The sequence below is a fragment of the Poecilia reticulata genome, linkage group LG11 (assembly GCF_000633615.1).
Source record: "Poecilia reticulata strain Guanapo linkage group LG11, Guppy_female_1.0+MT, whole genome shotgun sequence".
NCBI lineage: Eukaryota > Metazoa > Chordata > Actinopteri > Cyprinodontiformes > Poeciliidae > Poecilia > Poecilia reticulata.
The window spans coordinates 15,551,402-15,576,894 of record NC_024341.1 but is presented as its reverse complement, the minus strand read 5'-3'; the positions used below and the strand labels follow the sequence as shown (position 1 = coordinate 15,576,894).

General features: G+C 38.6%; 2 protein-coding genes across 9 annotated transcripts in view; one reads left to right on the top strand and one right to left on the bottom strand.

Moving 5' to 3' along the window:
- Positions 1-5,694, top strand: part of LOC103472461 (relaxin-3 receptor 1-like) — a 74,824-nt gene extending 69,130 nt beyond the window's left edge. For 4 of the 5 annotated variants that reach the window (XM_017307647.1, XM_008422112.2, XM_017307648.1 and 1 more), the window contains 2 exons: positions 2,470-2,586; positions 3,410-5,694. In XM_017307647.1, the coding sequence (XP_017163136.1) occupies positions 3,540-4,748 (1,209 nt within the window). In that variant the 5' untranslated portion in view covers positions 2,470-2,586; positions 3,410-3,539 and the 3' untranslated portion in view covers positions 4,749-5,694. Of the gene's footprint in view, positions 1-1,656; positions 2,587-3,409 lie in introns of those variants that run through there. The other variant, XM_017307649.1, reaches the window with a different exon arrangement.
- Positions 5,695-8,740: 3,046 nt separating this feature from the next.
- LOC103472458 (ras/Rap GTPase-activating protein SynGAP-like) overlaps positions 8,741-25,493 on the bottom strand; it is a 57,091-nt gene continuing 40,338 nt past the window's right edge. For 3 of the 4 annotated variants that reach the window (XM_008422106.2, XM_008422107.2, XM_008422109.2), the window contains 6 exons: positions 24,338-24,931; positions 19,490-19,999; positions 19,225-19,371; positions 18,405-18,616; positions 14,540-14,612; positions 8,741-12,652 (listed from right to left, as the gene is read on the bottom strand). In XM_008422106.2, coding sequence (XP_008420328.1) covers positions 12,614-12,652; positions 14,540-14,612; positions 18,405-18,616; positions 19,225-19,371; positions 19,490-19,999; positions 24,338-24,931 — 1,575 coding nt within the window. In that variant the 3' untranslated portion in view covers positions 8,741-12,613. The remainder of the gene's footprint in view (positions 12,653-14,539; positions 14,613-18,404; positions 18,617-19,224; positions 19,372-19,489; positions 20,000-24,337; positions 24,932-25,493) is intronic. The other variant, XM_008422108.2, reaches the window with a different exon arrangement.

The following is a 25,493-nucleotide window of genomic DNA, read 5'->3' as shown; positions in this document are numbered from 1 at the left end:
ATTCTCACATTTAGCAAATAGAAATAGTTTTGCCAGTCAAACAAAAAACACTTAGACAGAGATGATTTCAGATATCTCATTTTTGTTTTTTTCTTACACAGCACGTTTAATGTTGGAAACATGTTTCTGCAGGATGTCGCCGGCGGAAAACTTAGGGAGTGGCATGTTTTCCTCAGTCCATTTATGGAAACTCCGTGCATGCAGACCAGTATAAATCAGACTCTTCACTCTTCCGCTTTTTGCATCCTAATCTCATTTAGTCATTCAGTGCTGATGTTCTTTCCACTATCAGCGTTTTATAATGAAGAATCATTTCTGCCGCCCAGTCTAATCTGAAAGCAGTGCCTTTCATATAAATAGAGAAAAACAAAATGCAAATCAAATAAAAATGTAGAGTTGTTATACCTTGCTACACTTTTTTTTTTTTTTTTTTTAGAATTTATTTGAATGTTGAATGAGATGCGTTAATCAATGTGTAAAGCTTATCAAATGGGAATTTCACACCGCTAAGATAAAGGTCAAACATATCTGGGGGTTAAAAAAGCTCCATAAGTATCCATGTTTTTGTGCTTACCCTTCTGTTTTTTTTAAGTCTTGAAGGGTTTTAGAAATCACAATATTTTTTTGTAGCCATCAACAACCGTCTTGCTTGCATAACTCTTGGGAATTCGACCAATCTATTTTGAATTAATGTAAAAGAAAAAATGTTCTCAAATACGTGTGTTTTTAAAAACGGTCTACAAAGTTTCAATTAGAAAAATGTGCAATTCCTGCCATAATGCGAATAATATGTGAATGCTCTAAGCTGAATATTTTCAGTGAAAATTACAGAAGCGCTTGAAGTCGGCGGCGGAAGACGTGCAGAAATGTAAGAAATAGGCCGAATAAAGCAAAAGCCTGCAAAACACATATAGCAAAACCGTAATGGATGAAATGAAAGTGAAAACTTTCAGTCAATGCAAAAATCGCACCTGAAGAGTATCAGAAATTTGTGCAGAACACTGTTTACATAGCTAAGCTGTAAGGTCAGGACAGTTTATAAGCTAAATGAGCTGGAAAAAAAAAACAAAGCTAGCTGAGAGCTAGCCCATAATGACATGAAACCTTTTCTCTACAGCAATTTGAATGAGCTTCAGCTTTGTCATACAACCTTTAATCTTCTAAAGTACATGAAGAGGTAAATTGTTTTGCTTAAATTCTGGTCCCAGTCTGTTATGGCTGTTTATTTTTTATACTCTGTCTGTAACCTCAAAAAGTCTATCAGAGTTCTTTTGGAATAAGGATTGGAAAGAGGTTTGAAATTATGGTTGGAAGCAGGTCTGGCAGGAGGGTTAGAAGGGTTAGGGATTCAGTTCAATTGGGGTCGGAAGGAGGGCTGGAAGGACGGTGAGAATGAGGGTTGGAAGGAGTGTTGGAATTAGGGTCAGAAATTGTACTGTAATTTAGTTGTGTCATATTTTATGTATTCCCAAAACTTTGCATAGTTTGCATTTTTGCAGTGCATTCATTGCCTAACTAGGCAAAATACTGTATAACAAATAATGTCAAACTGTGCAGGAGAATAAAGCACATGTGATAAAAGTCTGGTGTTTAATAAATTTTTATTTTTTATTTTTTTTTAGTTTTATTGCAGCCATCGCTGCAATAAATAATGCAGCGATGGCTGTGCCACATTATAATTTCCTGGAAAAGGAAAATAATTCAGTGTGGCAGATCCCAACATGGATCTTTCCACTGACAGCACATTCCCCACACAGGTATAGCAACACTGTTTCAAACGTACAGCTGAAAACTCAATTACAGTACATGCAGTGCAATACAAATATTTATCTATATATAAAACTTCACTGTATAACAGATAATCTCGTGAAATGAAGTGCATACAGACCAGCACAGTGAACCAGTACTTAAGTATCTGTACATATTTGCTACAGGATATCAATCTAGCAGTGAGTGAGAGAGGTAACGCTTTCCTCGTCTTTACTCTCCAACCTTTCCTTGATGCCAAACCGTGTAATTGTAGCAACAAATTACACCACAAAGAAACCGCATTTTGATAACGCTAAAGATAACCTGCCTTCTCGGTTAATTTCGGAACTTCCCTCTAAGTAATACGCTTTCTTGTTTGTTTATGATAGATTCTTCTGTCTTGATTTAATAATTGTAACATGGTAGTGATTACCAATAGCTTAATCTTCAATTAGAGACTAACTCCAGTATAGCTAATCACTTCCAATTGAAGTGTTAATGATATATAGATGTTATAATACATTCCTCTCATTCCTTTCTATAAAAAATGTAATTCTCCCAGACAAAAAGGATTTACCCTTCAAATTGACATTTGATAGTTCTTTTTTTGTTGTTGTTTATTTAACAAGACTGATATGATTGTTGATACTTAAATATTAGTAGGTTCCTACAGTTAATGATCAACCATTTATGAGACCCTTGTTGATCCTTCTCTGGAAGGTGGAGCCTAAAACAAGGGAAGGGGACAATGAAGATTGCTGTTTTCCGTGTTCTTCAGCAGAGCTCATAGCGATGACAGTAAGCCCAGCTAAAGGTTTTCCATCATTCATTTCCCAGGTAAGATTTGTTTTGCTTCTTTAATTGAAAATAGCAATAGAGACTACAAAAAGACGTAAAGCTTGTGCTTGTGACGTGAGTCATTTTGTTTATATTTGAATGTTATATTTCATTGCTAGTCAAATTACTTGAAATAAATGGAAATTTAAACTGATTTTGGTCTTCAGTAGTTAAGGAACCCTGTCTGATTAATTGTGATAGATTAGCTGGTGGGTTTAAAACTGGGAGAAATTTAGATGAACAGCTGGTTAAATGAAAACTGGATAGATAAAAAAATAATGTTGGAGGGTTGAGCACAAGTTTCAAGTTCCTTGCCTTTTTAATTTCAAACAAGCAAAAGACAGAGAAGAAAATTACAGACAAAAAAACTATAGATTTCATTGATAATATTAATATTGATAATATTGATTTAACATCTTCAAGTCAAAAATTCTTTATCTGGCAGATCTTTGAGGAAAACCCATTTGGGTTACTTGGCAGACCATCTCCTGTTCAAATAATGCGATTAGTTTGAAGTCGAACATCGTAATGAGTTATTAGAGGATGGATGTTTGTACATGCTGTGTAGTCATGATTTTTTTTAAGCAAGTGTGGTTAAAAATTATACTGAACAAATCTTGAAATGTTTTCTCTATTAGGCAATTAAATCAGACTTTGATCAAAAATGTACATACTTTGTTTCTTTCATTAAGATCTGGGCAGCATGATCTGACCCTGTGGCTGACACTTCAGTAAAATTCGTTTATCTGACCAAGCTAATCCACTTATTTATTCATAAACTGCTGCGTCTATGATGTAATTATAATTTCCCCTTTCCTCGCAGGAGCAGATGATTGTCATCTAATAAACGCGCAGCCGGAACTTGCCTATCTGATTTATAGTTGTCTCAGAGAGACCAGAGAGACTAAAAGACCAGGCTATTCTCAAAAAAGTGAGTTTTAGGGGTTAAAAACATGTCAAATCCTGATTTGAAGAGGCTCGAGATTTTCTACAACCTCCTGAACAGTTGCAGTTTGGGTGCATTTTGCAACAACTCTCTGCTGTCGTTTCACAATTCCAACAATGAGAGTGGGATGGAGAGTCCGGATGATGGAACGCTGAGAGTGTTCATCTCTGTGGTGTACTTCATTGTGGCTACAGCTGGAGTGTTGAGCAACTTGCTGGTCATGTTCCTACTTTATTCAACTCACACCATCACCACTGGTACCATCAACTTCTTTGTTTTCAACCTAGCTTTGGCCGACCTGCTGTTTTCTCTTGCCTTACCCTTTTGGGCGGTGGACATTGCTCTGGACTACAGTTGGCCTTTTGGCTTAGCCGCATGCAAGGCTGTGTCCTTGCTAACTGGACTGAACGTCTTTGCAAGTTGCTTTTTTCTGACAGCTATGAGTCTGACACGCTACTGCTACGTGGCAACAGCTCTCAAACCTGGATCGTCCTTGTGCAACAGATCTTGTACCTTCCCGGTAACCACAGCTATCATTTGGGTCGGGGCTCTCATCGTGGCGGTACCCAGGGCCCGGTACGCAGACCTCAGCCGTGTGGGCAGCAGCAATGACACAGCATGCTTGCTCCGCTTCCCAGAAGGCACGGCTTGGCTCGGAATAAACCAACTCCTGCGAGTGGTTCTGGGATTTCTGCTACCGTACGCCGTCATCATCCTCTCCTACTTGCTCTTGCTGCGATTCCTCTGCAGGCATAAACTGAAAGGGAGCAGCAACACTCGGCGAAAAGCCGACATCTCAAAATCTGTGGCTGTGGTGGTGCTGACCTTCTGTGCCTGCTGGTTTCCCTACAATGTCCTCACTCTCTGGAGCGTCCTGATACAGCTTGACATCATTGATATGAGCAAATCGTTCTACAGTGCTCAGACGTACTTCTTCCCTCTGGCCAACTGTTTAGCTTTTACCAGCAGCTGTTTCAACCCTGTCATCTATTGCCTGGTCAGGAAGGAATACCGCACAGCTCTGCGTAATGTTTTCTTCAAGTTGAGTTTGACCATCATGTCCAAGATGCCCTATGCGCTTAACTCCGAGGAGGGTTTAGGGCAAGGTCGTCAGCTTGGTATTCCTCTCAGCAACGTCTACAGCCAGACGTGCCAAACTGACTCAAAGGGCTACACACCGCTGACAACACTTCCAGCTGGAACATCACCACTGTAAAGTCTCAACCCGATGTTTCCTCAGTCTTTTTCTGCGATAGAGTTTGTATTGTCTGTGTTCTGTGGGGACATTAGGAGCAGATAGTATCTTGCCTGCAGCAGCAGTCTGAGTCAGAGCCGCACAATTTTGAAAAGCAAGCAATTGCAATTAGTTTTGAGAATGCAACAATATCAGCTTTGAAAAATATACATTATCCTCAAACTTCTGTTTCTCACTTGTTTTTATGATGATTCCATCAACCTGTCAGGGTTGAGCATTTACTGTCTATGGTTGAAGTGGCGCAGGGCAGAAAAACACAGGCAGGAAGTAAATAGAAGTAACCTTCTTCTACTACCACACACCACACTTTACTACCCAATAAGGTGAAATGCAAAATTATACTGAAGGAATTTCTCTGTTACCAGGATAACCATTAATAGCAATACCAACCAATAAAAACAACGCACGTTTTTCGTATTTTATGTATTCAAAGACATGTCTTGAACTGAGACTGATCAGCAGGTAAGATACTAGTCAGCTCCATATGAACTCCAGAAAGCCTCCCTTAAAGAAATTCATGCTGTTCTTTTAAGACTTCTGACTGCGTGTTGTACCAACATTTAACTTTTCCCTCTAATGATCAGTAGTGTCTATATGAGAATGTTCATGTTGATGCAGGTACTTAGCTTTTGTGGTTCTGCATACAAATGTTTATGTTTTGACATTTTTCAAAGTTGCATATGCTAAAATATTACCTAAAGAGATTGTGCCAGAGTCTTTTCTTTCCTTCTTCTTTATTATTTGACTGGAAAGAATAAACAATATTTAGTAGTTATTCTTGATGACTTTTGTGGGGGAAAAAAATCTCTCCCCTTTTGTATTCTGCTGTTACAGCAATGGTTTAGTTGTGCTTGTGCTTGTTTCATTTCAGTGTAAAGTGTGAAGATGTTGAATTGAAATCTAAAAATAAAACTAACTGAACTTCAACTACAATTTGTTCATCCTTTGTGGGTTTTTTTTTTTTTTGCTTTACTCTTTGCCTCAGCAACTTTTAACTCTTTGAAGCAAGAACAAAACTGGTTAGTCAAATATTATTGAAATGTTAAAATATTAATTGCGTTGTATAATTACAGAGTTAAAAAGCATATTAATTGCACATTTGTGTTTTAGTCCACTGATGAGACTTTTTAGGTTTCACAATGAGATTATTTTAGAAACATGAAAAAATCTCAGCCATTATTTATATTCTCTAATACACCACAAGATGGTGTTGATGCTCCTTTTTTAGTCATGGAAGATGCGAACTACAAAATCAATGATTATTTAGTGGCTTTTTCTCACTTTTAGTCTGGACTTTTGCATGGTTACATTAGCATTGGTAAATCTGCCTTACTGTTTATTTTTGTTTTTTTTTTACAAGACAGTATGTGTGAACCAATTTATTTATATATTTTTTTTGTCTTATTTGGTCTCTCTTTTGTGTATTCTGTGGTAAATGAGCATGTTGCCTTGGTAACGTTATGGTCAAACCATTTGTGTTTTGTGAATTTTATACATTACTTTGTGTGTTTGTACATCGCATATATATGCATTAAGTGTCCTTGTCATGAATTTTTGTGCAATCTGTGCTTTTTTGTGGATTCCATTTTCAAAACTTTTTTGTAGAGACCACAAGTATTTAACTTGTACAAATTTTTGTCGTGGGACCTACTGACAAGAAATTGTAAGCCGGTTGTAATTAAGAAATTATTCACAAATGAGAAATATAAACACCAATAACTCAAATTAGGCATTCAATATTTAGTAGACACTTTGTTGGTAATGAAAACTCCAAAACGTCTCCTATACAAAAATAATTGACTAAATAAAGTGTTTGGGAATGAGTGTGACTTCCACAACAACAACAACATACAAATATTGAAGGTTCTGGTGATCTCCTTTATACACTTTGATCTTCAACTCTTTCTAAAGATTTTCAATTAGTCCTCTGATGGACTGAAACAATCTAGATTTCCTATTCCTGCAAGACGCCCTTGACTCCTGGACAACTCTTGTGGCATTTGATTTTTTTACTTTTCTGTCTAGAAACAGAAAAACAGATGATGTTCTTTCCTCTACCCAAGCATTAAGAAGTTTAATGGCATCTTTTGCCAAATCAAACAGCTCTTTTATTGTCCATCACAAGGATCTTTTTCTGTGCTGTGTATTAGGACAAGGTGCCCAAGTTTATTTCTTGAGAGATAACTTTTACATGCGTCCCTTCTCCAACACACCTGAATCAAATGGATGACTCATTACCAGGTCTCTGCAAAGCTGAATCAGAATCCTGATTCATCCTGATTCAGCTTTGATGAATCAGGATGCAAAGAGTCTGCAAAGCTCCTGAGCAAAGGAGCAAAGCCCAGGAGCAAAAACTGAATCAGTTTTTGATTCAGATGTGTTAGAGCAGGGATGCATTCAAGTTTTAAAATAATTCTTGAGTACTAAACTTGGGCACCTTTGAAAGACTATACCAGGCAACATTATTTGTTATCAATAGGGGGCAGGATTGCTTTAAAAATTGTAACGCATTTCAGCCATTTTCTCATCTTATTTGCATAATGTATAAAGTTCTCATTAGCTTTGTAATTCCACTTTATCGTGTATAAGTGCTGTGCAAATTAGTTTGTAATAATTTCTATTTTTCTGGGGCTGTGTGGATTTTGTGTCAACAAGATACCTAAAAATATATATTTTAGAAATAGGTTAATATGTCTGATACCTTTTTCCTGATTGTGTGGCAGCTGATTGTTCCTGTTTGTTCAGACATCACAATTAAGATCTTGTCCACATGAAAATAGTTTTTTTTTTTTTAAAGATCTGTCACTTCCTATATGTTCATTGCTTAAATGTATTTATACGCGGAAACAAAAGATGGTGGCTGCATGATGCTGTGGGGGAGTATTGACTCAGTAGGACTGATTTCTTATTTTTTTAATGTACATTTTGTGTTTTGTTGTGTTGATTTACCACATAAGATTCAGATTTGTAACATCAAAAAAAAAATTGAAAAACTTGCAGCAGCATTGTTAGGGGTATAGAGGGTTTTTTTTTCCTGATAAGCCTAAATAACACACATAATGGAGTGCGACTGCTGTTGAGGAAGAGCAGCAAGATCTATGAAACCGATCCTCCTTCAACCCCCCCACCGCCTGTCGGAGTCCTGGCTTGGTGTTCATCCGTTGTCCCTGTACAGATCTCTGATGGGAAACAGCCGACGTCTCATTACTCCTACAGCCACTGAGATGATGTGACTGAATGCTAAGCCACGTTTGGATGAGTGACTCGTGCTGGCTTTGATTAGCTGTGGCGCAGGACGAAGCTGTGAGCTGATGGAGGAAATATGCTTGGTGGCGTTTCATCACTTTTTCATTCATTACAGAGAGGCTGTTGAGGCTTCTAGCAGTAAAACAAGGAATCTCTGGAGGTGTTTTGTTGCTGCAGTGGGATCCAGTCTGTGTTTTAGGAATGAGTTGGGACCCATCCCTCTTGTAAACAGAAATGAACGGCCAACGCCAACATTACCAGGTTGTGACCGTATTGCAGGAAACACACTTGGTTACTTTTTTTTGCACGAAATTGGTAAGACCACTTTCAACCAGCGACTTTAGTTTATTACAAAACGTAAAAGTAGGCACTGTACATAATAATCTGCCTCTTATTATGTCCAATACTGACTGACTGACTGACTGTCGTCAAGCTAAACTTTAAAATTAATCTGATTTCCCAGTATATTCAAAATACAGAACACTGCTGACTTTAACCAAATATTTCAACTGCAGTCGACATTCAGAGCCAGACAACCAGACACAAATGACTGTCTACATGCTGCCTACTGTAATATAAAACCAGGTAATAGCCAATGGCTAAATATAGTTAAGAAATGCAGACACAAAATAGGGAAATAAATGTGCAAAGGGGCAAAATTGCCCAGATCCAGACGCTTGTCTTGTGAAACAAGAGATAATCAACAATTGGGGATTTAATAATTTATTTAAATCACTCGGAAAAAAATCACCTGAAATATGAATACATTCCCTTTGTTCAAAACAAGTCATATCAATCAAGTATACTTACACTAATAATAATTACAAGCGCAATCATACCTACGATTACTACCATTATAAATAAAATTACCAACGTTAAACATCCACCACACAACATCAGGGGTCTGGAGGGTATGGCTTATCAATGGGGCATGGCTTATTTCAAAAGAAACCTCAAGTAAATTAAGGTATTACATCCAGGAGGCCTAATTCAAGTCAAAAATCCCACCAACAATATATTTGTGACACAGTAGATCAATTGTGCAGAGTAATAGCTGCCAAGAAAAAAATATTTTTTCCACTCCATAATGCTATACATCCATTTTAGAAACATGAATAGGTTGACTGATGTATATTCTTTCTTAAAATATATAAGATAAACTTACTCTGTTAGGTCCTGCGTTGCCTTCAGGAATATGGCAGTTTCCCTCCCCCTCCCTTTGTCTCACAAAAATTTCATAAAGTATCTAAGATTTCACAATTTTGCAAACAAACACTTTTCAATAGAATTCTCCATATAAATTCTTATAATACGTCATTACAGTGGGTCTTTCTTCGGTTACTGCTAAACTTGTGTGCCAAATATAAATTCAACTACTGGTCCATCACAATAATGTACATGTAGAGAAAAAAGAGTGACTGAAAGTAAAAGGGTTTCATATTCACGGGATTAACCAAAATTCTCATCTGCAAAAAGTATCTTTGAACGTTCTGTAGCAGGGAACACACTGCAGCTTTTTGGGCTGATTGCTTTTTCAGATTTTTAAAAGCTCTGACCTGCCATAACTGGCAGACATTTTGAATGAAAATACAGTTTCCTTTTAATTGTCTCATGGTTTTTGTGCTTCCTCAGACCCTACCAATATGCTTTTGCAAGCTTAATGACATATTCAAATTTTTTTAGCTCTAGATTAGTGACTAAAGATCAACTTTTTCTGGTTTTCTGGTACTTAATTTAACAGAAATGCAATATTTGTTTTGTTCCTTCTGTGCTCATCATAACACCTGAGAGTCTGACAATTTTTTGGAACGCAAATAATATTAGTTTGACTGTGATGGTAGCGGCACTTAAATATGAGAAACCTCAGAAAGCGTGGAACATCCAGAAATAGCAATAAACAAGCAACCAAGATCTGAACCTGATTTATTTCCCTATTTGGTGAGTAGTAAAGGTTTAACTAGTTTGTACGTGGGGGCAATTTAAAGAAAAACAAGTTGTTCTAACCAAATAAAACAAAAATATTTCCTTACTTTGTATGGTATAAAGCAGACAACTGGCAAGGGCTTTATTTTAGAGGTAGCCCACTGCAGCCAACACAGATAAACCTTCAATAATATATAGGCATAACTTTAAATAGTTTATATTTGCTTTCGTTGAAAACATCTCTCACAGACCAAGGATTGCAGCGTCCAGAAAAAATAAAAACAGATATGAAATATAACATTTCAGAATACTGTATTGCAATGCAGGCCAAGTAAATAAATAGATACATATTTCAAAAAGAACTTAAAACTGCAATCCAGCATTGTTGAAAGCACCACAACTGTTTTGGTTACACAACACAGGCGAGCTAGTATAGTAATCGATCACCAATTCCTCCGGAAGAAAAGAAAAACACTCCGCCCGCAACTGTTGTTTCTGGATTGCAGCATTAAGAGTCATCATAGAATATAAGAATTAGTTTTTGCCACAACTTTAACATGCCTGAGGGCCTACCCTTGATTTTAATACATTTTACATATAAGAATAGATATACATTAAGCTATTTTATACATTTCTGGTAACATAAACATGTAATTTTTTATAATTTATCTTGAAGTAAAATGTATTTTTAAAGGCAAGAGGTTAAGATAAAATATATATCAACCATGAAATTTGTAATGTAAATGATTCTAATAGAGTTGACCAACACACTGCTTATTAATTCATCACCTGACTACAAAAAGTACATTTAATATACAAAGTTTACAGGTTTGTTTTTTTCCTTTTTCTTTGTATTGGTTTTGTTATTTTTGGGCCCTGTATTACAGACTGTAAGGCAGTCAAATCTTATGCACATATACATCCCTATTTCTTAGTCTTTTAATGTTTTAATCAGTCCGTTTCTCTCCATCCTGTAGCTATAATGCAAAAGGCTCGGTGCCACACTCTTCCGAATAAAAACTGGAGGAGCTGGCAGGTTAGCTTAAAAAATATGAATTACAATGATAAAGCTGTCTCAAAGCATGATAACTGTAGCAAAATCATAGAATTACTGACTTACTTATTCTTGCCACCAAAAGCACATGCAGAATTGTTGCAGATGTATGCTTCAGAGACATTAAAACAAACAAACAAAAAACGTGAGTATTCCAATGCTTGTTTATGTGTTAGCTATAAGCAGGGACACAGTAAATTTATAGTCAAAGCTATTAACATAAAATCTTATGGCACATTTTCAAAACAGCGTTACAAAGTGATTGGGAGTCAAGCTAGCAGCTACTCGGAGTCAAGCTAGCAGCTACTCGGAGTCAAGCTAGMAGCTACTCGGAGTCAAGCTAGMAGCTACTCGGAGTCAAGCTAGCAGCTACTCGGAGTCAAGCTAGCAGCTACTCGGAGAGTTGTTTGGTTTGGAAGGTGGTGGTGTTTACATCTAATTAAAAAAGGTACAGCGTATAACTACTAGAATCTGACACTTAGCCTGTCCAAAAAGATTTGAGTATGTGTTTTATTGATTTGACCCGTTTCTGTGATGTTGTGTTAGCTGTGTTAGCTTTACTCTCCCAATGACTCTCCCATACTCCAAAGTGAGTCTGTCCTGAGAAATGCAACAGTTTTGATACAGATTCCTCATGCCTACATTATATCACCCAAACCATATTTTAAAATACCCAAGGACACACATGAATTTTAATTTGGTTGCCATTCAAACCACCTTTGGTTCCAAGACTCCTTACAAATCTAGGTGCTGGATAAAATTGTTACAATACACTTTTACTGTAATGTGTTTAATTGGCCCAGAATTTTCCTTAGAAAAATAGCAATCTGTATCACTGTTTTGAAAAATCACCATGTTGTCATTATATCCATCACTTTTATAAAATGAGATTAGTTTAAGTGCCCCCATTATTAAATATGTATTAATACATTTTTATACACGTTGAAAGTCAAGTTTTAGCAACATCTTCCAAACTTAAAAAGTTAAATCACAGGCCTCAGATTGTACTCAAATCAGTTGATTGTAGAACTTGTCTGGCTTTTTAAGATGAGATGGCTGTAATATAAAGAAGAAACATTAAAAAAAAGCAAAATTCTACTAAATCTAAAGTAGAAAATATTTAATGATTCAACAACATGCTTGTTGCTTGTTGAAGGCGTCACCATGAAGGAATATTGTGCCTGGTAAAAGCCTCTTCTATACATTTTATCCTCAGCCACTGAAGTGGGAAGCTTCTTGTAGAAGGGAGGGAAGTAATCTTAAGTCCATCTTCATCCCACTGTTTTCCACAACTTCTTCACCACAGTTACAAAAACTCTTTAGGAACAGTATTGCCGTTATTGTGGCACTGGCTTATATTTCAACCAAACCGTGCAAAGCATTTGCTGCACACGTTGGTCCTCTTGCCGAGTTGATTGTCAAGTTCTGTTACAGGCTTAGTTTTAATATGTGCAACAATTTTGAAAATATTTCTTAATGTGAGGTGACACCATCGTTGGTCCTTTGTAGGCCTTTGGCTCGAGTCAGTCTGTAGGAGCCGTTTTGATCCACCTTCTTACACCCGAGTGACCGTCATGAATTCGGGTCACCTTGGAACTAGCAGTCAGGATCCAGGGAGGCCCCCATAGACCTGGCTGAGAGACTGCAGAAGACAAAACATATGCAATTACCATTTTTCTATATTTACAAAGGTGACAAACATTCAGAATCTTAGCTTAATATTTCTTCAAATGAGGTTTTTCTTTTCTATCAAGTCAAATTTGACAGTAGGATAAGTGTGATGCTAAGACATAACAGCTGGTTGACTTACAATAACTGAACAGGTGGGAAACTTCAGGGGTCGCCGAGTTTACCCAGACCTAGTTTTACTAAAATATTTAAAAATATTCACTTTGCCATAATGAAAAATTAGAGGGGGTATTTCTGTCGGTGCAAAGAAGCAGAGAGCTCTTCTCTTTTGTAGTCCTAGCATTAACGAGAACTATTCTCCAGTCCACATAATCACCAGATTCCTTTACATATTTGAATATTTTAACCTGACATGAAAATTACCAATTTACTTTTTGGAAAATATTGGCCTAATGATAACATGACCCCTCAACAGAGGCTTAAAGACTCTGAAGACAGAATGGAATGACATGATGGGGAAATAAATAAACATGGTTTTGATATGACAAGCAATGTGCTGTGATATTATTTCAAAAGGCACATTTCTTAGTTGAGGATAAATAAATTAAATCTACAACTAATCCCAAACAGCAGTACATTTATTTTTGTTTATTATTTTATTTTTGCAGAGTAAAGTCTCAGGTCTCATGAATTCAAACTAGATAACATCACTGAAAATGTGATGTAATGTCCACTAATACTAATATATAATTTCTCGATGATGTGTGTCGCACCTTGAGGCATCTGGAAACCCAAAGATCAGCCAGACTTGTGGAGATCCTCAATTCTCTGCTTGATATCTTTTCCGTTTTTTACATTTTTTTATTATTATTTCATGGCATCATAAAAAGGAAGCAGCATGTATCAGTGAGGTCTTGAAATCTATCTATAATGAAGCCATTTTTTAATTTTAAAGTTATGTGTCTGGACAGTGAGGGTTAAAAAAGGATTTAATCTTTTTAGGTTGAGTGTTTTAATAAAGAAAAAAAATGAATTAACTTAATATGAAAAAGAGAACTTTAAAAGGTCTTCAGGGGTCTCGGGGAAACTACAAAAGTCTGGGTTAGAAGAAAAATATAGCGAAATGACGGATGATTTTAATTCTACAATACTCTTCTTCTGACAGGACTTTAAACCAACGATTGGAGGCTAATCCAGCAGAGTCATAACTAAACTCTCATCACCAGACTCCAAATTAGATTGCACAGTTTGGACATTTAATCCCATCGCATTTTATTTATTTTAGGTTTCTGGTGTAAGAGTTTCACAGCAGGCCTGCTGCTGCCCGCTGCTGAAACGTTTCCGTATTTGGCCGTCTTTCAAGGCACAATTTGATCGGTTCGCTTGTGGCTCCTTGGAGCTGCAGAGAAGGTGACGGTATATTTCAAGGATAGCAAACGTTTCCTCCGAGTTATTTAAGCACAAACAGCCTCTTCACCTGCGTCACCAATCATCCCACATGGTGCATTCAGCAACTTGAATTGCACTGACGCTGCCGGTGAGTCACAGTTCCTCAGTGATAAATGCATTCCAGAGAATCCTAAGCTCTTTGAGGTAAATAATATCTCATTTCTGCTCTGAAGATTTGCTGTTCCTTCACAGTGTTTAGGATTTCGTGATTTGCGCTCCCTCCCGATCCTTATGCCCCACCCGCCCAGTGTGTGCAAGATGCGGTGAAATGTTGCTTTTCGATACGACAAAAAAAGCGTGGACTGAACTGATGGAGGTGGCTGACGCATGTGGAAGCCGCTGCAAACTTCACAACCTGTGCTGGCTTCTGCAAAAAGCGCTCTTGGATGTGATGCAATCATGAGGCAAACTGATTTAGGACATGACTGGTGGTGTAGACACAGGCACAAACCTGGTCTGTGAGGATTCGAGGCTTAATATCAGGAATGGCACCCCCTCTCAGCTCATCTTCCACAGCCATGAGTCTGACAACAGGGAAATAGAAACAAACAGACCGGTTGACAAAAGTAGAGTTATGAAGCCGGCGTTCTTCAGATGTACTGTGAGATTGTGCAGCCATATGATGATATTAAGGTCCTGAAGTGTTCCTGGGCATCCTCTGAGGTGCCCAAAAGTGAATCTAATCCTTGTTCAGGTGCAGAAAATGTAAAATGAAATCGTGGAAGAGTGAAGTGTACGGTCATGTATTGTCTGCTCACTATCTGCTTACATAATTTCTTCCAAGCATTAGTTGCTATGGTCACAATCAGCCTGTCTAGGTTTAGGTCATCTTTATTTTTAACTTTACATTAGAGACTTGGCCACAATTTCAGTTTTAATAGTCGATTCCAACTGATTATTCTGTTTGAAAAAAAAAAAGAAAAATCAATTGAAAACCCTTAAAGTGAAAGACTAGATGTTACGGTCTTCTCCTTACGGCAGTACAAAGTCAACAACATAAACATACAAAAGTCAATGACAACTAACAAAATATGAAGGTAATTCAAATCATCATGTTGAAAATGAATGAACATGTCATTTAAAAGAAAAACAAAACTGGTTTTCTTCAGAATGTTTTTGATAGTGGGATTACTGGGATGCAGAACAAGAAGTCACCTTGACTTTAGGCTACACAAAAGTAGTCACAACCCTTGAATTTATGTGTGATAGCAGCATGAAATAAGCAATTACTGTAAAGTGATAGGAAAATGAAAAGTGGCTTTGCAGAACCAGTTTTAGCCACAATTTCAGCTTCATGTCTTTTAGCCTGCGTCTCTCTGCTTTACACGTTTGGAATGGAGTTAATGATTTTTGCCCATTTGTCTGGAATACACATCTGAAGATAAATGATTATGTCTTGCCACAGATTTACAACTTATTATAGGTGTGGACTTTGACTGGTCCATTCCAACACACGATCTAAACCAAGGTTGTCAAACCTTTAGTCCTCTGGGATTTGTGCCCTAAAGCTGCCAGATGTTACAGCTGAATCAAATAAGTTCAGGTGGTAATTCAGCAGTTTGATTCACTGAACCAGGAATGTTTGAGCAGGAACTACTGCGTTGTAATTCTGTCAGGAAGTCTGGGGTCGTGTTCCTGCTGGAAGGTCACAAGTATTGCACAGTTTTTTTTCTTCCAGGGCTGTTCAGTATTTATCTCCATCTATCTTCCCGTCACTTTTAACCAGCTCAGGTGAAAGGCAGTCAAACCATTTCAGGCCTAAACTGAGTGGCAAAATGAGCACAATTATTGAAAGGAGATTACAAGAAGTGTTGATCCCAGTTTTCTACACCTCAGTTATGGACACAGTAAGTAAAGAAGGTCAAATAAGACCAAAGGTGCATGAGAAACACTGCAAGCCACACAAAGAACATCAAAATGAAGCACAGCAGAGCAGGGAGACTGGTCAGAGTTGATGGAAAGGTGGATGAAGCTACAGATTGAAACCTGGAAGAAAACCTGACTTGAGACCAGGATGGAGTTCACAACACTAAACGTTCAACCAGAGCCACAATGAATTAGTTTCAACCGAACCATATTCAGGTGTTAAAATGGTCCAGCCAAAGTTTATATCAAAATCCAGCATAGAGCCTGTGTCACCTAATATTGTGACTATTTGTATTGCTTTAATACCTTAAATCCCAACAGGAAATAATGTTTGTGTTTGTAACGCAACAAACTTAAAAATAAATGGAAAAAAAAAAAATTCTAGGGATTTGAATACTTTTGCGACTCAATGCAGATGCTGTAAGCTACATTTTCACCCCACTGGCCCTGGAGATGATGGATGTCAGCTTATCCCAGCTGGAACCTTGATTCAGCACACAAGTTTTTACAGGTTCACGCATCTCTCCTTAATCCATCCCCAGGACAAACCTCTCCTCCAGACTCCCTAAAGTCTGCAACCCCTCATTTGCACAACCAAAGAAAAAATTGAAATGACAGCAAATAAACACATCCATCCCATAAAAGTGTCTTCAGAGTCCTTTTTTTCCCATCTAATCAGAGCCAGCCTCCCTCCCACATTTGATCCTCATTAGTTTTTGAAGAGGACAAACAGATTCAGTGAAGAAGCCACATCCGAAGCTCGTCAAGCTTTTCGGACCGCTTTGGGAGTTTTGTTGCTGTAAATGCTTTTCAATGACTGTAGCTCAACATTTGGCGACATAATCTGAAACATTCTTGTTGGTAGTCCTCTGCCTCTGGATAAATAGGTTCTTAATGTTCCTCTATCAGCCTGCTCAGCTCTCCACAACAAATTAGCTAAGCCCCTCAATATGTTTCCTCTATAACTGCAGTTCAGTCCAACCAAGAGACAAAATTATTCTTACAAATATGAGGTCAAATGTTAAACTTACTTCTCATTTAATTATAAACTAAATATCCTTCTTCTAGCTACAATGCCATGAAAAAACATTGTTACAAATAACAAATAATTGTTTCTGATTATTGAATCAGATTATTTGCGATTGTGACAAAAAGGAAAAGAAAAAAAAAAAAGGAAATAAATATTATTTATTGCACAGTTTTAAAAAAAAGCTACATTAATAATCTGTGTCTCAGTAAGTATTATTTTAGCAGCTATGCTAATGGTATTTGAACATTTTAAGGAGATCTGTAAAATACAGCCATATTCTAGAAATTATGATATGCATTCAGGTTGCAAGATTAAAATAACTTTTTGAAAAAATAACATACATTCATCCATTATTTCTGTAGTAAAAATATATTTTTTCTATGTCTGGCATGACATTCTAATATTAGATGTAATGTTTTCATTAGCAGTTAGCTGGAATTCGTTACATTTAACAAAATTAAAGGCTTGAATACCCCAGTCTGTGTGTAATTATGCATTTCATATGAATTTAGTTATTGAAATAAATATACTTTTCAGGGATATTCTAATCATACATGACAACTAGTAATTCTGAAGAGGGAGATGACGCCTTCAGGTTCGCCAAACCAGAGCTATCCTGCGTTTCTTCGTCTCTGCTGACCTCTCCTGGACCGAACACATAACAGCGGCCTTTAAAAGAACCTGCCTCCCATTTCCGCACAGATTTCTAATAAAAACAAGCTGAATACGACGGCTCATGGCGCTCCACTGCTTCTGCAATGAGAGAGCAGTGATGGCCTTCAGCTGCAGTGAAGTAGAGAGCAGGAGGCTTCAGAGGATCACAAGCCGGCTTTCTCTTCTCCTCTGCCTCTCAACAGGGAACACTTACACGGCTTCCCCTCTCCTACTGGCAGCCACTACAGGTTCAATAAAGTCACTTTAACCACACCGACAGTGCTTCTTCCACAATGTCTCTCTCTCACACACCTACATTACCGAGCCGTCAGACATGAATAGAGCGACATCTGCAATCTTTTTATATCAGTTTCTTTAATAAAAAAAACTCTAATATCCTGCTATCAGCTCATATTTGTATAATTACGCGTCTTTTTTGTGTTTTCATACTCTCGAGTTATGTTTCCCTCAATTTTATGTAAACAGAACATTTAAATTTTAAAGGTGAAGAGTTTAAATTGACAAAGAAGGTTTTGTGTTTTATCTTCTTGCATGATTATGAGCGGCTTTACACAGGATTGAGTTTCTGCAGGATTAAAAAGAAATCTCATGTTTAACACTCCTCATAGCAGCTAGAGATGGATATTTTGTGGATCTTGGCCGTGCCAAGCAATGCGCGACACTCACCTGAACAAATGCACGTTTGTTTTGTGAAGCAACAGAAGACACCAGGCATTGCTGCCTGCTCAACCTGAAAGCTAATCACCTGCTGATGATGCCTTTGATTTGAGAGTCTTTCTCCAGCTGCTGCTGCTTCAGGCGCCGCTCGCTGTCTTCGAGGCGGTTCTGGTACTGCTGCAGGATCTTGCTGGTCTGCTGCTCCTGGCTCAGAAGCCTGTGTTCGTACTCTTCCAGTTTGCGATGCGACATCTTCAGCCGCTCCTTCAGAGAGTGAATTTCCTCTTCGTATTCCCTCACCTGAAAGGAGAAGCGGATGTCACAAATATGATTTCGCCACAACACATTGCACTGGAAAAGCATCCATGCTTCTGGGAATGGAAGTGTTTACATACGAAGAAGTACAGTGTACTGCTATCTGACAGAAGAACTTAAAGAATTATAACAAATGTACCCATGAAGCATTTTGCTGCCATCACCATGTTTCACTGTGAGGATGATGATGGTTTGCAAGTTTACCATATTGTTTTATAATCTAGCCTTGTTTTAACTTTCCCTACAACTTTTTATTAATTTTTTTTATGAGCAACTGAAATAATGAGATCCTAAAAAGAAAATACCAAACTTTTCAAATTTGCATGTTTGAAGACATTTCCAAATATGTGATAGATTCATCTCACTTCTAAATTATGTGCTACTCTGTATTGACCGGTCACTTAAAATCCCAAGTTTAACTACTTTTGCATGAAGCTAACACCTACCTGACTAAAACCCCATAAGGCTGCTGTTTTGTCTCTAATTTCTAAAATAAAGGTCATTCGAAACACAATTACTCGCATTATTACTTGTCTGAAAAAAACAGTTATTTAATCACGAGCAACAATAAAATATTGAAAAAAGCAGCTGACCCTTTCTAGTCGTGACTCATCCATGCTCTTGGAGTACTCTTTCAGCTGGCCCTCGCGGTCCGGCCGCAGGCTCTCGATGTCGGCAGAGAGATGTGGCATGTTGGACACCCATGCGACCGTCCGCTCGTTCATTCCCTGGCTGTTACCCTGAAACACCAATCAAGAAAAAAAAAATTATTTCAAATCCTGTTTTACCCGTTAAGTAGTTTCAGCTCAAAGACTTTTTATTGTTTTTGCTTTTTGTTCAGGGACTTGCAGCGTTCACCTGTTTGTTTGCGACCGGTTTCAGCAGATGCTGCTGCGGCGGCTGCAGCTGTGACTGCTGAGACTTCTTGGAGCTTTTTGTGGGCGTGTCTGTGGAGTCCTCTGCAGCTGCTGCCGGAGCCTGGTTTTCTTTAGCAGAGCTCGTCTGGAAGGGAAGCCCCGGAGCCGGACTGTCAGTGACCGACAGCTGCCCGTCCTGCTGCAGCGGCGGCTGCTGCGATTGCTGTTGCTGCTGCGTCGTTTGCTTCGATGGGCGGGACTTTGGCTGACTGCCGCTGAAGCTCGCATCCGAGGAGTTGAGGAGGAGGTTCCTGCTCTGCGGACGAACCTTTGGAGGCGTGGCAGTGGCAGGCGTGTTGATGGAGCGCTGGGACTTGAGGTGCTGAGCAGCGATGGACGACTGGCGGGACGGATGAACTGTCGTCGGAGGTGTAGCCAAGGAAGCAGGAGTGCCTGTGCCGGTGCCTGTCTGAGATGTGACTCCCATTAGGTGATGCTGCTGCAGAGACTCCTGAGAGGGAAATGGATGCAAAAAAAAAAAGAAAGAAAACAGTATGAGTCACAACGCGGAAAAAATTATCTGTCCATTTTGAGAGGAGTGTTCATTTTTGTTGCTGTGGCACTGAACTCCTACATACAGCCATGACAAAAAAAATAGGATAACCTACAACAGTCTGAGTATTTTCTAACGTACATAAACAAAAGGTATCAATTGAAAAAAAAAAATAATAATAATCTTGACATTCTCTGTAAAAATGTCATTTTAAAAAGATACGTTTTCTGGTAAGTAATAAATTAAGCCACCTCGATTTTTATTTCCACTTAAAATGACTGCAACCAAACAGGTCTCTGAGTTTTGAAAGTTTCCCTTGTTAAATCTCAGACATTAAAGTTTGGTGTACTCTCTACAATTGAAATGATCCATGGTGAGATCCAACAAAGAGCTGATTATTGAAAAAGAAGAATCTAGCAGCTGATTATTCATTTAAAGAAGTATCGAAATCATTTGAAAACGGTCTGCAAGCGGGGGAAATCTGAAACAACCCCGCTTTGCAGTTGTTGATCCAAGCAAGTTCACCCCAACAGCAGACCACAAGATGCTAAAAGATGTCTCCAATAACAAGACGATGCGAAAGTTCTTTCCTTTACAAAGAGAAAACTTTGCTCCCTAATAAAACATTAGGGCTAAAGGGATGTTTAAAGGCATGTCCCATTTTTTCAAAAATTAATCTTTAATGTGAGGGATGGAGCAGTTTTGCGCCAACACCCTAGTCAGTTTACCCTTTCTGTGTATCTTACTATAAGTGTAAAAGTGTTACAATACTTCCACCAGACGGAGCAACATGATTCAAAATTCAAGATCTTTCACCTGCTTATAAGCTGCTCACACCTTAAGGTGCCTCCGACTGAGACCCTCCATCTGTTCCACAATCACAGTTGACGACAACTGGGTCAGCAGATGCTCATGGAGATGCAACCTTTTCGATTTATTTATTTTTTTTCTAATTTAAGATGACACTACTTAAGAATGATCTCTATTTCGCTCTCATATTTGTGTAAATGCAAAGGAATTTGCGAGTTTAGTTTTGATTAACACCCTAAATAACCCCAATCATTTGTGACGGATGGATGGATAGATTAATCATTAATTCTTAAAGCTCTTTCCTGAATGCACCATCTGTATAAATAAGCAGGTGGCTTGTGATGTTTGTTCCATTAAAGCCCACACAGCGGGACAGAAATAGCTCAAGACGACACGACGGCATCATTAAACACCGTAATTTTACATCCACGCCTCATAGTAAGCTTATCAGCCTGACGGATCAACGGCCCGAGTGCACACCAGCCGATCCTCAGCCGCACAGTTCGTTTAAACGTGCATCGGAAAACACACGCTTCCCATGACCCCATCAGGCAGGCCGTCTAATTAAAGCTGAAATGTTTTCAGATTGAAACGTCTCCGTCTTTGCTCTTTAGCTGCACCACATCTGCAGGACACGCGTGGCTAAGGAAGATAATGATAATGCAGCATCAGCAGCTCTGACGCCGTCATCTGCCCGGTTGGCCAACAGCTAATAACCAGAACTGTTAAAACAAGGACGTGCAGTGCAGCGGCTGTGAAGCACTCTCAGAGTCCAGATGAAGCGGGCACGGGACTTACGTCTGGATTCGGTCGTTAGCACGACGACAGCCTCTTACTTTACAGTAAGATTTGCTAATTACGCTGCTCAACCAAAGGTCCTTGATCAAAGGTCCTGCAGATTTCAGTCACTCAAATTTAAGCCGACTTATTCTGTAATTAATAAATGCCAAATTATGTAACAGAAAACCGCAAAATACTTACATGTCTATAAACATATTGCAATGATTTCAGAAGAGATGCCACACTGATCCGTTTAAGCAGGTATGTTTTTAGATAGGAGTAGATTTGTGGAAATAAAGTGAGCTAATTAAAACTGAATACAACAATATGCAAAAATACCTACCCTGTTAACAACCCCAAACATTTAGTGGAGACATAAGATCAAGCGAAACTGCTTCAAATAGTGTAAAACAAACTGTAGTGCTTCTGTGTGTTTTCACTGATTTAACTAGAGCAAAAAAACTCAAATCGACAATAAAGCAAGTTCTGACCAAAAACTGTAAAACATGCATGAAAACATGTTTTGAATGGAAGCAGAACCATTGATACATTTAGCACAGTTCATCAGGCACATGCTTCTGATGTTATTCTCTGTGCACTTGGCATCTCTCGACTATTTATTTTTTTTGGCTCATCACAGAAATAATTTTGGGACTGTTTTGTATTAAACAGATGAGTCATATACTAGTGCATCTCAGCAAATCATAAAAAAGAAAGTTGTTTTTCCATTTTCCAGATATTTCACATATTTGCTGACTCTGGAAACATTTTTTACATATAAAAATATTTGTATTGACAATTTACATACACTACTGTAACATTACTATGGTTTTACACAGATCACAAGCCCAGATAATGATAACTTTATAAACTTCTAATAATAATGAATTAATTTTAAACACTGACATATCTGGAAGAGAATCACGGACCTTCAAAAGTCTGATTCATCCTTGGGTAAAATTTCCAAATAAAACATTTGTTATATCCGTAGCAACAGCCCGGAAAAGTGAAGGTTTCACAAAATTCAGAAAGAAGAAAGGACCTGTGTCTCCAAGATGATCATGTTTTGGTGCAATGTATGCGTCAATCCCCCCCAAAAAAAACCTGTTGAGATGCTCGCTGAAGCCGGGTGCAGAATACCATTATCATTATCCACAGTGAAATAAGAGCTAAAACAACATGGGCTGAAAAGCTGCTCAGCAAGGAAGAAGTCATTATTTATAAAGATTTAAGCACGAGAATACCATCCCAACTGTTAAATACAGGGGCGGTGTGGGCAGCAGCATGTTGTTTTTGTGTTTTGCTGCTAGTAGGACTTATGCAAAATAGTGGATGGCATCACGAGGAAATAACCTTATGTGAAAAATATTGGAGCAACATCTCAGGACATGAGCCAGGATGGTAAAGCTTAGTCACAAACAGAAATAATCATACAATTAAATCTGTTAAAAGTGATTTAAAAACAACAAATTCAACATTTTGAAGAGGCCATCTCAAAGCTCTGGTTCCATAGACAACTTGTGGACAGAGCTGAAAAGGTGTGTGAGCAAGATGGCCTACAGACCTGACCAAGTCATACTAGCTTCTGTTTTATTCAAACAAACAAAAGTAAATTTCACAGTAAGCTTGTCGACTTTTGGCCCAAGTCATACAGTTTAACATGCAATTCTTCCAAATACTGAGTAAACATATGCAGTGCTCACTTCCGAATTAAAGTAAAAAGACTCTTCTTACTTTGGCATTTAGTAAATAGCAATTTTGGTAATCTTAGCTGATCTAAAATAGGAAGTGGTTTAGTTTGAATTAATGTCACACAGTGACAAAAAAACTACAAGGTGTACATATTGACTGCTTTCTAACATGGATTAATCACACGCTGGGATACATAAGCATTTATTTCTGATTTTGATTATTATTACTAACATTTGAATATTACGTAAGACCAATAAAATTATTTCCACACTAAATGTAGTGTTGTGTGTCACAGTCTATGGGTCATGGAGAGAAATGGAGTCTTGACAAAAGTTCAGTCTGGAAGACTCTAGTTGCACCTGCCTCATCAATCAATCAGCGCCGGTCCAAGCCTCGCTCCAGCCAATCATCGTTTGGGCTCCAGTTCAAAAGGACTTTCACCCATAGCCTCCTCTGCTCACCAGCTGCGATCAACCCACCTCCGCCCCATTTCCACCTTCTGCTCTCGGCTCTCAGGCCTCATCCTCCTCCGACCGCTGCCACCAGTACAAGCCCCGGGGGGTCTACATTCCTATGCTGCATCAGGAATGTTCATCGAGCTTCTCAAAGTCCAGCTCCACGTCCCCGGCCGGGGCCGGAACGCCAAAGGACTTTGTGTTTATTTTTATGTTCATTTTGTCATTAAACTCTTTTAATCGCTTTCTTTCTCCGTTTGAGTCTCTCCAGATTGAACTGATGTTATCTTACAGCACTAAATAGATTTTTAAGATTTAAATCTGTAAATATTCGTTTTATTGATAAAAACTTAGTTATGTTCTTATTTAACTTATTTATTAACCCCTTCCTAAATAACACTTGAATCCTCCTCGACCTATTGTATTGAATGTAAGCATTTTAATGGTGACAGTTAAGGAGTTAACTTGTAATAAATGATTAAAGCTGATTAACGCAGGCGCATATTCACAGCATCAAACTGTCATTCTGCATGTGTGAAACCGGTGGAGCGGCTCCTACCTGCACCTGCAGAGACAGCTGGTGCCAGGCGTAGTCGTTGTTCTGATTCTGCCGGGTGAAGTCGTCGCTGTAGCTGTGCGAATGTACAATGCTGGGCTGCACCAGGCTGCTCTGCGACTGCAGGGCAGAAAGGTCCTCGCTGCGGGAGAAAGCGCTGTTGCCGAAGGCGGGCGGGTAGTCGGGGTGGCCGTTCTCAGCCTCCGAGGTGAGAAGCAGCGGAGGAGGGGCGGTAGCTGGAGGAGGAGCCTGGGACTGAGCTGGGGAGTTCTGGGCAGCCAGATGGAACAGAGGATTCTGGAAAGAAAGGGGGAAATGCATCGCCGCAGCCGCCTGCTGCTGCTGCTGGGAGATGGATTCTGTTGGGGCCCCTACGTGGCCCATCTGGCTGAGCCTGAGGCCAGAGCCGGACGAACCCGGGGGCAAGTGGCCCCCCATGCGAAGCGGGGCGCCCAGGTTCCCGAAGCTGTGGCCGAGGCCAGCAATGGAGGCCTGAGAGGAGGCCAGCATGTCTCCAACGGAGTTCAGGTTCGAGATGCTGTTCATTCGGGAGTCCTGAAGGTCCATCATGGAGACACTTTTGTTGACACTGTGGACCTGAGAGCGAAACAAAATGAATGCTCACTTTTTCTATCTGCAGCAGAGGCATTTATTTATATGAACCTGTCAACAAAGTAATAGACCCAAATATATATTTACATATTAGATATTCTGTGGTAGGAGTGAAAGTGACAATAAGAACTATTTATTACTTTTCACACAAAGAAGCATAATGTGTGTCTCTGAATTGCTCACTGTAGCTGCATTTGAACCTATTTTAAAATTTATTAAAAACATTTTCATGTTTTCACAAAAATATAAAAATGTTTTCATGAAAATGCTTTGTTCTTCACTGAACAAACAGTGGAGAAAATACTTAAATTAACTAACTTCTTTAAAAACATTTTTACCTGGAATTTAAATTGAATTTCTTACAAGAAATTGACTATGGTAAATGATAAGTTTCAAACTTCAACTTCAAGACCCTTGCTCATGAATTAAAATCAAAGAACTCTATTTTTTAAATGTTCTTCTTATTAGGCTAAATTCTAAACCAAGTGAAATAAATGTTGGTTTCATGTAACTGGAACACAAACTAGGGACACAGACATTGTGAATA